The 13,142-nt window shown below is 33.2% G+C and overlaps 1 protein-coding gene across 1 annotated transcript in view; it reads left to right on the forward strand.

Moving 5' to 3' along the window:
• LOC134744033 (uncharacterized) overlaps positions 1–13,142 on the forward strand; it is a 46,620-nt gene that overhangs the window by 13,526 nt on the left and 19,952 nt on the right. Inside the window, exon 2 of the mRNA XM_063677676.1 lies at positions 6,747–6,887. Within this exon, the coding sequence (XP_063533746.1) occupies positions 6,824–6,887 (64 nt within the window). The 5' untranslated portion in view covers positions 6,747–6,823. The remainder of the gene's footprint in view (positions 1–6,746; positions 6,888–13,142) is intronic.

Consider the following 13,142-nt stretch of genomic DNA (forward strand, 5'->3'; position numbering starts at 1 on the left):
GTAAGATACCAAACAAAATCTAATCCAAATGAACGTCATTAAATATTTATCATTCAAAAACATCATTTATAATATAAGTCAATTCTACCAGTTAACATAAGGAAACAATTAAAAATTTCATCTGATTACTTTGCCCCACATGTGGATAAATGCAACTTTCTCATCCGGTTTTGAACAATCAAGAGAGCCTTTACGAGCTGGTACTGTGAAAGGAATTTTTAGTGTTGAAAAAACAATTCACAGCGAAATAATGTTTACTTTAAAAAAATTGTAACAAGAATAAGCAAAAACCTGACATAAGAGTGTAAGTTTTAGGTATGGATTCACGTATGGGAAATTGGGAATTAGGTACATAATACACAACGAGTAAGTATTATAGGCCCATGATCTAATAGTAGGTATGTAGATAATTAACATCGGAAAAGAGGTAGGTAATTTAAAAGTATAAATTATAAGGTCAAACTATTTCACAGATTCTTTAGACGACTTCTTTTCCAACTTTATACCCCTTAAATATTGATACAATGATTAAAAGGTAATCTTAATTACTTTTTCGATCAAATAGCAATGAGTCCGTTAAGGTAAAATATGTAATAAGAAATGAAATTTAAAATTAGAAAATTATCTACTACTACTAATTTACTCCGCATGAACATGGTCTTTCATATTATGCATAAAAAAACCGGCCAAGTGCGAGTCGGACTCGCGCACCGAGGGCTCCGTACTTTTTAGTATTTGTTGTTGTAGCGGCAACAGAAATACATCATCTGTCAAAATTTCAACTGTCTAGCTATCACGGTTCATGAGATACAGCCTGGTGACAGACAGACAGACGGACAGCGGAGTCTTAGTAATAGCAAAGAGGATATAATAAGATAGAGCGGTACTGTCATAGTAAATTTTGTAACCACTGAAATTCACTGCCATCTATCGACATACTTTAAAACTAAAAAGATTTATAAAAATACGTTAAAATGTATTTAAATATGGATAAATGATTTTTTTATTTGCATTAATCATATTGCAATCACTAGTGGCGCCATCTGATCGAGAATCAAATTTTCGTGATTTTCGAGGCACATTTTTTCCTTAGACTGTATCCATCTATTACGGAGTTATATCTATCTTTGGTAATAGGATCCCTTTTTTACCCTTTGGGTACGGAACCCTAAAAAGTAAAAACAATTCAATAACAATAAAAATAGTTAAAAAAGTAAAATTTAAGAATTTCGATTACGAACTCTTAAGCACCGGAGGCTTTGTTAATTTGCTATAGCAAAGAGTGGCGCAAAATAAAATCCGACACTTTTCCATTTAAACTTTTGGTATCGACCCGCAATGGCGGCATCGCTGACGCACTCGCCTCGCAGTTTCATTTTAAAGTTGCCCGATGAATTCAGCTACACAATTGTGGTTAAATTAATATTGTTTTATTGTTAAGTTCGTTTGAGATAAATGAGCAGGTAAATTTTCTGATAAATGAGCAGCTGAAAATGCTGAAATTAGGGAGATAATGTTATCTTTATGAGAAGTAATAAAAATACTAACCTTAAGTATCCTTACTTTAATTACCTATCTATAGATACCCCGGCTTTTGTTATTTATTTCAGGTATCATTTACAATATTTTAAAGGCACTGAAGTATATGTGCGAACAATACCTACCTACATTTAATTTTTTATTGCCTTGGTCGAGTTTAAAACAATAACGAGTTTTATTGCACCCGAGTGGTTCAGAAACAAAAATTTATTCAGAGCCAAGTCCTGAAAAGGACAAAAACTTGCGGAAATCATTAAAATTAGATTCCGGTAAATTAATTGCTTCCATTTGACATGATAATGCGCTTTACACAGATGAGATGTGAATAAATAAATGTAAAATACTTATTTAAGATTCGTTTATGAAAAATACAGTGTTACCACAATTTTTTATTGTATGGTACTACTTCGAAATGAAACATTTTTGATAATAATATATATTTTTATAACATTTTTGCAAGCGTGATGGGCACCTTTGCGTCAGGAGCGATGCGGGATGGGTTGTTGGACTAGTTTTTATGGGTTAGTTTAGGTTTAGTTTTAGTTAAGTTTATTGTGGGTATTTTTAAGTAATAGGTAGTTTTAATGATGGTATTTTTTTATTGTAATTGTATTGTATTGTGTTGTAAATTAATAAAGTTTTGTTTTTGATAATTAAAATCTAATTGTGTCTGCGAGCCTGGTGGGAATATAATATTGTAAAATACAGAATAAATGACTATTGTGAGTTTGGAATTATTTGAAGCAATATTAGTAGAAAACTAGTTTATAATTGAGTTTGCCTTAAGACTGGAACATCCAGTTGAGAAAATAATTACACAGCAGTCTCAGTATTTAGCTTTACAGAAGTTAATTAGCTAAACTTGCTGGTGCAGCTGCGACGGGGTGTAACCCGAGAATGTTTACTACGTAAACAGACCTAAGGCCTGCTCCGTAACGAATTTGGCAAAATCAAAACCCTATTATTGGTACCGAAATTGGCTGAATCAAGATTTGTTTTTCTATTTTTTATTTGAAATTTGTTGAAAAGTATTATATATTAGTAAATTCATCATTCTCCATTTCTCCCCACTCCTGTCGTAAGTTTTGTTGTATGCCCTCCATCATAATTACATTCGACAGTGTTTTTACAAGCTTTTTATTAACTTGCAATGTACCTATGTATGTATGTTTGTTAGGGTCAATGCATCTAAAAATTTGCATGCATATGTAAGTCGGGTTACAATGCAATATTATGGTACCATCGAACTGATCTGATGATGAAGACAGGAGGTGGCCATAGGAACGCTGTAATAAAACAACTAAACCTAATTTTGTTTGGGGTTTTTAGAATTTTCTCGATGAGTATTAGTTATCTGTGGAAAGAAAAGTACAAACAGCGATAAAATGAAATTTTTGCCAAAAACTTATTCGACACATTCTTGGATTGAGTTATATCAAGAACTATCCTGTTTTAAATATTTTTATTGCATATCGTTCTTGTCGTTTTAACGAAAAACTTACTCGGACACTCAACCCCTTACAGTTCAATAGGTGAATACTGTGGGACTTTGTTGAATCTAGTCTTGCCTTTTAGTAATGGTATAAAGTTGGTTAACAGGTTGTGTTGGAAATTAGTTATACGTAAGTTTCGTCAACATGTATCAAGTTTTTGACAGCAATTTGGCGCAGAATGATTTTCGGCATTCACATTTAAAAAAAAATGATCATCTGATAATTCTTTAAAAAAATGTTTTTAGTATAGGTAATAATTTCGTGATTCTGGCAATTTTAATGGTGGAGTGTATATATAAAGTAGGCTAGACAATAATTAAAGAAAAAGCACTGAATTTGGCAAATTCGTTAAGAATCAGGCTTTATAAGTGCAGCTAGTCTATTAAGGAAACAACATGAGGAAAAACATTATAAAATCGACTAGAGGGTATATTTTGGGTGACGGAGTACGAGCCAGTTTAGCCATTTGGTACACGCATACTGGAGGTCAAAACAAATTTTTTGACCCGCAGTTCTTTAAAAAAAACCCTTAGCAGGGGAGTGCTATTTTTTTGTATGGGATGTTTTTTTTTAGAAACCTATCGCGTGTGGAATTAACATTTTCCATTCAACTTTGAGCCGCTTTTCTAAGTCAGTATCTACCACAAAAACTAAACACACTATATCAACTGATATAAAGGCGAAGTTAAATTGTTAAAGAGGTATTCTCCGTTGGGTATATGGTTATTACGTATTTAGATTTAGATTTATTTATTTCATAATATTATATTACATTATAAATTATTTTAACTTAATCTATACGAATTTATATTATGATCGTCACTTATTATATACAAATGTCAATACAGATAAAAATTCATCACAAAGTCAAATAAATGTTGGGAAATAAATATACGATGTCAATATTAGCATGGTTACGAAAAAGATGTCAATATGGCTAGTTATACCTAGGTATCTCGTAATGGTCGTCAAATTATAGTAAATGCATTACAATATAAGAATAGGTAAGCAATATCATATCATATAATTAATTAATTTTATATATAATTGTCAAAGAAAAAAAAAAACGTTTTTTTTTTCGCACCGGTTGCATATCAGTTCTGACCAAAAGGCTTAAGGACTGTTATATGTAAAAAAATAGCTGTTTTCTTATTCTTTATAAACGTAAATCTCTTTCGTTTACATTTTCGAATATATATATCGCCATCACAGAAAAGACTAGATGAAAAAAATGTTGTACAAACACTTACAAAATCAAGGCATTTAAACGAAAAACTAGCAGTGTAAATCTAGTCAGTAAGACCTGTTCAAAGGGTGTTAAAATAATTTTATGAAACTGGTGGTAGACTATGGCGGACTGGAAATGGTCATAAGCCCGGGTTTTCTAATATGAATATAGAGAAGAACATCATAGCTGCGTTGTAAAAAACGCCTACCCAGTCTGTATTATATTTAGCCAAAAGTGCAAAACGTCCAAAAAATCGACAGTGGAGAGTCTTTAAAAAAATAACTCTATAAAGATCTACAAACAAACTAAAGTACCTAACAAAAATGAAAAATAGTAATAAACTGAAGTGGAAACCACATCTATAAACCTTATTCATAAATTACAACAAAAAATCCTGTGTTGTAATGGATGATGAAACATACCGCAAATTTGACTTCAGATCGCTACCCAGTCAGCATTTTTGTTTCGGTCCTGATAAGAAAACCGCTAGTGACGAGTATAAGATAATTAAAATGAATAAATTTGCGAAGAAGGTTCTCGTATGGCAGGTGATCTATATATGTGGCAAATTTAGCACTTAAAAGTTTGTTAACCTATCTGTAAGTGGCGAAATGTTATACTAAACAGTGTTTGAAAAAACTGTTGTTGCCATTCATAGATCACCACAACAAGCCCTTTCTGCTTTGGCCTGGTCAGGCCACGTACCATTATCCAAGAAAGCGAAAAAGTGGTACTAAGTCAACAATATCGAATTTGTGGAAAAACACCTTATTTCTCCCAACTGCTCTGAATTCCGATCCATTAAAAAATATGCTCGTATGAAGCAGAAGCTCAATAGAATGCCAGTTGAAAACTTCAAGCCGAAATGGAAAAAACCTTAATAATTCATTACAGTGTCCTATGTACAAAACCTGATGGTAGGCATTACAACAAAATTACGAAATTTCTGGATGTTTAAAGTCAAAGATTGCAAACATGCATAGGTACATACATGGCTATGTTTTGTTATACAAGTAGCACAGCATGAACATAGAGCATATACATAATATCATAACTAAAAAGCACCTGACAAAATTGCCAAGTATTAGTTGGAGTGTATTAAAATAACCTCCAATCGAAACCCTTGCCCTACCCTAGTATGAAAGTGAAATGTTTTGTAAAGCGTTAGATCAAGTTGTTCCCATTTATCACATAGACGATTAGATGTACCTAAGCGTAACGTTGATTGATGACTGGTCAAGAAACGGTTTCGTGTAAGCAAGGCTCAAGACACAATGGCCATACGGCCATTGCGTATATACTTTATATTTTAAAAGTGTACCTACGTTAAACTTACAGTTTATTTAGCTAGGACCGACAATTAAGCACGTAAACGTTGCAGCTATAAATGAAAATCTCCATTTTCCTAAATTATTGAAACCTAAGTGGCGCGAGCTGGTGACAGTTTCGTGTGAATCTATAAAAAAAAGTAAGGTATCCAAAACAACCTGACAACGAATATATGTCCCAAGAAAATAAATGTACTGTATACCTAGTTACTCAGATTTAATGCTATTCAGTTTTCAGTTTCAGTTCAATGAACATCCTATACGTATTAGAGAAGTCCGAAAAGATCCAGATGAAAATTTCGGGTGAAATACATAGAGACATATTGAGGGTTCATTGAATAAAATGTCATGCGGGCGGCTCATCCCTATTATTATCATGAGGGACTGATGTCCAATGATAACACAGTCCTTCACATAACAAGGCCTGCCTTATACTTGGGCCTCGGTATGAGAATCCCCATTACTCAGTTGAAGTAATTTCTTACGTACCGCAAGCATTTTCATAATGAGAATTCTTATAGGTACCTTTAAGTTGCTTTAGAAAAACGTTAAACTTAAAAAAACTTACGTTTATCTTTCCTACAGCGCTTCTAATATAATATTTCATTAAAAATACAAATTTGTGATGTTATTAGGCATTAACTAACATTGAGCTCATTAAATAAGAGTCTTTATTACTGGTACGGGTATATTCTGATAGTATCTCCCGTGAAATGTGCTTTGCTCCCCACTGTGTAATTCCTCCCCCTGCCTGCTATACACATCAGAAAATTTATAATTATGGGAAACTTAACTTTATTATAAGATTAAATCTCCAATGATCATTTTTGAGATGTGGCCCTATAGCAGTCAGAAGCTCATTTAAGTGTTACGTAGTGATGGTTTACTTTAAATCGGGATAAGTATATTTGGTTCTTGATGTGTTTGGGGGAAACGACTCTAATAATTACAAATATCTGGTAACTACATAATTATGGATGGACAATGGATCATATAAATCTGAATAAAGAAATCATTTTATTATTATTATGTCGATGTTGCTTGTCCATCATAGGTATAGAGTTACAAAAACAACAATAACCTGCTTCCTTATATGATGTGCAAAATAAACGTATATCGCTTTACTTATATTCATTTTTGTATTTTTGTTGGTTTCAGATCTGGTGGCGATGACAAAACAGGGCAACTGAAAACACGATGCTAAGCACAAGTGATTAATCAGATATTGGGTGGTGATGCTGCTACCACCATGGGTATGGCATTTCTGGATTACACTGCTCATCTGTTCCACAAAAGAGGGTCAGTATTTTTTTTAATGACGTTTATGTCATCGTAACGTGCGTACGTAACAATATAAAAGATGAAATATATTCTAAATCATGCAGAAAATATTCAAAAATATTATATAGGTAGGTATTCACAATAACCGACGTCTATCGGTTTCATTTATCTATCGTTGTGTTTTTAAGCATTTTAGGTCTCATCTCTGCATACTATCCACAGATTATATTCAATATCATGTCATATTTAGTCGTAATGTTGCGTAGTTCTGCAGGAAAACAGTTATGATCTAATATTCAGCGAATCTTTATTACAAATACCGTTGTTATTTTTTGCTTGCACTTACCTAAAATAGTTAGTAGGTATCTACTTTTAGGTAAATGTCCTTATGTTTGAGAGGTTAAAGGTCCAATAGTTAAGCTCGATCCGTATGTGGCCTCTATTGCTAGTAATTAGGAAAGTATTATAACACTATCAAACACATTTAAGTAACATTGCATGGTGTATATTTTAAGCATATCAAATGGGTAACGTAGAGGCACCAATGACCGACAAGAACCAATAACCGAAACTTTTTTTTTAACTAAGATAATAAGAGTAGGAAACCGATTTCTTAGTTTTGCAACACTATGCACTAAATTTGAGCGAAGTCCGTCTTTTTGTTTGAAAATGGCAGCGTGAAAATCCAGTGCGGCTAGAGATCTGGTGAAAATAACAGAATTTCTTATATAGAAATTCTTAAGGAAGTATAATAATATAGTATAGTATAAGAAGTATTAATAAAATAATACACCCTAGATAAGTTTCAAGAATATACCTTACCATACTCAATCGTTACCTACTTTGCCTTAGTGATGACTAACTAACTCTTAATTTTATAGATATCCTAAAAGTGTCGATATTTGGTGCCACTACACTAAATAGTTATAAAAAATGCAATTTTTTATAAGTATCTAATCTATTAAATAAAACTAAAGTAAGGCTAAAAAGTACTGCCTCTTTTCGCATGGTGCCGAGGATGCTGCTGGCAGCATTTCCCCGCTGTATTGTGATGCTTATATACGTTGCGCGAGGAAGCTCTTCAGTTGCCAGTGAAGTCGACTAGTCTTTTGGATAGCTTTTTGAAGAGCTAAAGAGTTTTAGTACCCCACTGGCCAAGGGTCTCAGCCCAAAATGGCATAAAAAATACCTGGGGCCAAGACCCCTGTATTTTTGAAACTTAAGCTTTTCGGCCGTTTTAGTCTACCTACTTAATTAAGGCCTTTATATGCCATTTCTCAAGGCCTTGTAGAGCATTAGCTTAGGTAGTTTAGGTACTCAGTGTATAAAACATTATACACCATTTTTATTTTAAAAATATGCTAATGCCGCAGGTGGCGTGCTCACTGCATTGAACGATCAGAACTATTTCAGTAATTTATGTATAAATATATAGCCCTGTCTGAGATTTGATTTTATACTTCTGTGGAGAGGTCGACACCCTGTATTTGTATGCAGCGGAGGTGCCGACCGTCCCCGGGGGGTTGCAAGGGTGCCAATACCCAAATACAATTACAGTTTGCGTAACGTTGTTCGGTTACGGTCTCAGTCGGGATATGACGTGACACAAATTACATACCTAGTTTGGTATGTACCTATATGGCTTAAATTGAGTAATTTAATTTTCTTTGCTAGTGTAATAATAATTATTATAATTATAGTTTTTTTCTGTTATGGTGTTTGTAAATTTATATTGTGTGTAATTGCAGCTGTCAAATAAATCATTTATCTATATATCTATCTAATGACTAAGTATGAACACACACACATGTTACTCGACTATGCATAAAAACCAATAGCCGTATTATGACATCCGACAGTTCCTTCTCTTACAAATTAATATTGAGTTCGAACTTATTTTTCAAAGTCAATTATGAATGAGTGCCGAAAGTCATTGCCTTAGCTATCATCATACTTATCATCATCATTCGCTTGCCCTTGTCCCATTCACTTGGGGTCGGCGCAGCATGTCTTTTTCTTCCATACATCTCTGTCACCCGTCATCTCATCATTCACTTGCGTTAGTTTCATATCATCTTTCACACAGTCCATCCACCTTTTCCTCGGTTTTCCTCTCCTCGTACTTCCCTCCACATTCATTCTTAATACCTTTCTTGTCACATGACTTTCATCCCTCCGCATCACATGCCCGTACCATACTTATTTATTCAAAAATAGTACACTTAAAAAAAAACTTTATTATGCCATATTATGTAAGAAAGAGAGAGAAATGGAGAGATTATTCTTGTTTTGTTAACTAAATAACTTATGGTAGTTATGGTTCTATATATTTTACAACATAAGAAAAACATTACCTGTATTTAAAACACAAAAAGCGATTAATAAAGAAAAATTGACAATCGCCTTCAATCACTGTTATTGACAATCGCTTCATTTAGGGGTATATGCGGTAGCCAATACCTCGTTTTTCTGATTTTAATAATCATCAAGTGACAATAATTAAAGTAGAGATTTAGTAGATAATAATTAATGCCTTTAAAAACCATGAATTTGAGGTCTGCAAATTTAACTTGAAATATATTTGTACGATATAACAGTTGAATATGGCATGCTTATAGTTAATATTAACGGCTACAGCCTAGTCAAATATCGATTATCCATCATTTCTAGTTATTTCTGTATGAGTTCACTTCAAGGGTACGTCATAATGTCAGTTCCAGTGTATTTTCTCACGCTGCGATAACGCTTTGCAAAGGTTTATGTAGTATATGAAAAAACGGGTGGAAGATTTCTCGCACCTATTTAATAATAAAAACCGGTATTTGTTGTTATAGCGGCAGCAGAAATACATCATCTGTGTAAATTTAAACTGTCACTAGCTATCACGGTTCATGAGATACAGCCTGGTGACAGACAAACAACGGACAGACGGACAGACGGACAGCGGAGTCTTAGTAATAGGGTCCAGTTTTTACCCTTTGGGTACGGAACCCTAAAAATTAGAGCTATAGTAACTAAGGTACTACTACCAAATTGTTTTCCTCTTATACCTTATCTTGGCATTGTAACACCCGTGATACATGGAACATTAAACAATTTAGCAGGTATACTTTATTACTTAACAAAATACCTCTACTATGAATATGTCGAAGTACCCTCCTTTATTATACCAAAAAATAATGCATACAAGTGTCATTGTAAATTAATTAGTAATAATCAAAATGGCGTTTCATACTATAAGTTATGCACTAATTTCTTAGATTAGTATATTTTTTTCACACATCTATATATATAAACGTAAAAGTCCTGACTGACTGACTGACTGACTCACTTAAATCAACGCCCAGCCCAAACCGTTGGACCTAGAGAGCTGAATTTTTCACAATAGGAAGTTATTATAATTTTTTTTAAATTCATGAATAAGGGGTTGAAAGTTTGTATGGAGATCATAATTTTTTTTGAGTGCGAGACTTGAAACTTTGTATAAAGGCATATTATTAGAATACAAGAAAAGTGATTTCAGCGTTTTTAAAAATTCATTCCTTAAAAGGGTTAAAAAGGGGTTAAAAGTTTGTATAGGGTCCAAATTATATTTTAAGCTAAAGAGTTTGAAACTTCGTAAAAAGGTATTTCATTAACAGAGAAGAAAGCTAATTTCAGCGTTTTTGAAAATTCATCCCTTAAGGTGGTAAAAATGGGGTTGAAAGTTTGTATGGAGATCAAATATTTTTTTGAGTGCGGGAATTTAATCTTTGTGTAAAGGCATATTATTAGAATACAAGAAAAGTAATTTAAGCGTTTTTAAATGTTCATCCCCTAAAAGGGTTAAAAAGGGGTTGAAAGTAAGAGCCCATTACAAATGCTTTGAAACTTCTTAGAAAGGCATTGTATAAGATTACAAAAAAAGTTATTTCAACGTTCTTAAAAAATTCAACCAAAGGGTTAAAAAGGGAATTTAAGTTTATACCTATAAATGTGGTACAAGTTTTCTTTTAAGCTAGGAAATTGAAACTTGGTAAAAGGGCATTATATTAAAATACCTAGACATAACTGATTTCATCGTTTTTTAAAAGTTTGTATTAATAAATTTTGCATTGGGAGCGAACATATTTTTTTTAAATAGTGGACTTTAAAATCTTCTAAGGGGATTGAGAGGGATTATATCGAGGCCACTTTTTTTTTCAGTTAGAGGCTTGCAACTTCGTAGTTTGTGAAAGTAAACTTCATGCGTTGTATATTTATTAACAACCTAGCGACCCGCCCGGCTTTGCACCGGTGCAATGCTGATGTATTATACATATAAACCTTCCCCTTCATCACTCTCTTCATCACTCTATCTATTAAAAAAACCCGCATCAAAATCCATTGCTTAGTTTTATAGATCTAAGCATACATAGGGACAGACAGACAGTAGGAAGCGACTTTGTTTTATACCATGTAGTGATGATGGTTAACTGTCCCTACTGATATCTTTTACTGCATAATATTCCATGCTCATGTAAAATATATAACCACCAACATACAAATCCACGCGTACGAAGTCGCGGGCAACAGCTAGTCATTTTATAATAACAATTAGTGATGATTTCTGTTGCATAACACGTTTTATTTTTTATTAAAATCCACATTTTTCTTTTAAAAAGTAGTCAACTAGTTTGTCGAGGGATTGGCATTGTATCAAAGATGATACATATGATTTTCCGAAACTGGAAAAGCCTAGATTTTTTTCATTCTTTTTTAAGTTAAGTATTTTAGTATGGTCAATGGGTGTCAAAAAAAAATAATTTTTAAAATATTTTGAGGCTTGCCAAGATAAGGGTTAACTGTTGTTTTTTTAGGGTTCCGTACCCAAAGAGTAAAAACGGGACCCTATTACTAAGACTCCTGTGTCCGTCTGTCCGTCTGTCTGTCCGTCTGTCTGCCTGTCACCAGGCGATGTATTTTTGTTGCCGCTATAACAATAAATACTAAAAAGTAAGTACGGAACCCTCGGTAGGCGAGTCTGACTCTCAATTGTCTGATTTTTGTTTACTAGATAATTATTAATAAAGGTTGCAATCGTAACGCTGTAAGTAATATTCTGAAAAAGAAAGGTCGTAAAATGAAATTTAGGGTATCGATTCAATCATAAATGTACCTACTCAACTTTATGATCCCAATGAAAGGAATCTGTATTAAAATCAAGGAGTACTTTATGTTGTTTGGAAAATAAACTTCGTTACGTCTGATCAACACTTCATTCAAAGGGAAATCTCAAGGCTAAATTGCCTGGTTTGAATAAATTTGGCTCCTTCAATAAAGAACTCGTGCCTAAAGATTTTTATCAGATATTTTTTATTCAAATTGCACAGCCAGATGGGTGATTCTTAAATTGTGAAGTTTTTATTTTTCACTTATTGTTACATATATCAAAAGTACATACAAAAAGCAAACTATTGATGCATATGTCAGCCAGGAAAGGTAAATAAAATGATTACATAAACACGGTTGTGACAAACCCTCAGTTATGATATTTCGGCATTTTGGCGGCCAACTCCACTATGTTGATTTATATAATAATTTGAACATAGCATAAAGTCACTCACATGACTACGATAAACCTAATGACTACGATAAATTCAAATCCGTCAAACTATAAAGGCTATAGAGCACGACAAAGAATTGGATACACATCATACATACATACATGCGAAAAACATTTTTCTGCTTTGGCAGTCGGGCAATAATAGCAAATGATCTATAGCTAATAAAAAACCTTTTCTGAAAAATGCATGTGCCTCTAAATTAATCAAACAAATTAAGAATGTCACGACCACGTGTCTATAGGTATATCACGAACGTGGACTCAAAAGTCCGTGGCGGTGACAGATTTTTGAGGCCACGGTCGTGAAAATTTGGAACATTTTCGTTATTGCCTAAAAATTACCTTTCACTTTGCAATTGTTAAAGAATTAGCTTAATCTGCAATGTATGAGGTATATCTTATGTTACAAACAATAACATGAAACTGGAACTTGCTTTTAAAACTCAAACATGGCGGTGACGCGTTAAAGTTGACCATTTTTTCAAATGAAAACAAATAAATAATTTTCGATAAAACTTCTCACTTCGGCCATTTGCAAATCTGACAACAACACAGTGTTGCTGTTCTAAACAAACTTTTAAAAGGCTGCCAGAAGTAAAGATAATTTTCTACCGAGTACCGCATGTTTATATTACCACGCGCGGCGGTGACACGAAAACTGATCACAAAATATGTTGTTTAAAATTATA

Source organism: Cydia strobilella, chromosome 1, assembly GCF_947568885.1.
Source record: "Cydia strobilella chromosome 1, ilCydStro3.1, whole genome shotgun sequence".
Lineage (NCBI taxonomy): Eukaryota > Metazoa > Arthropoda > Insecta > Lepidoptera > Tortricidae > Cydia > Cydia strobilella.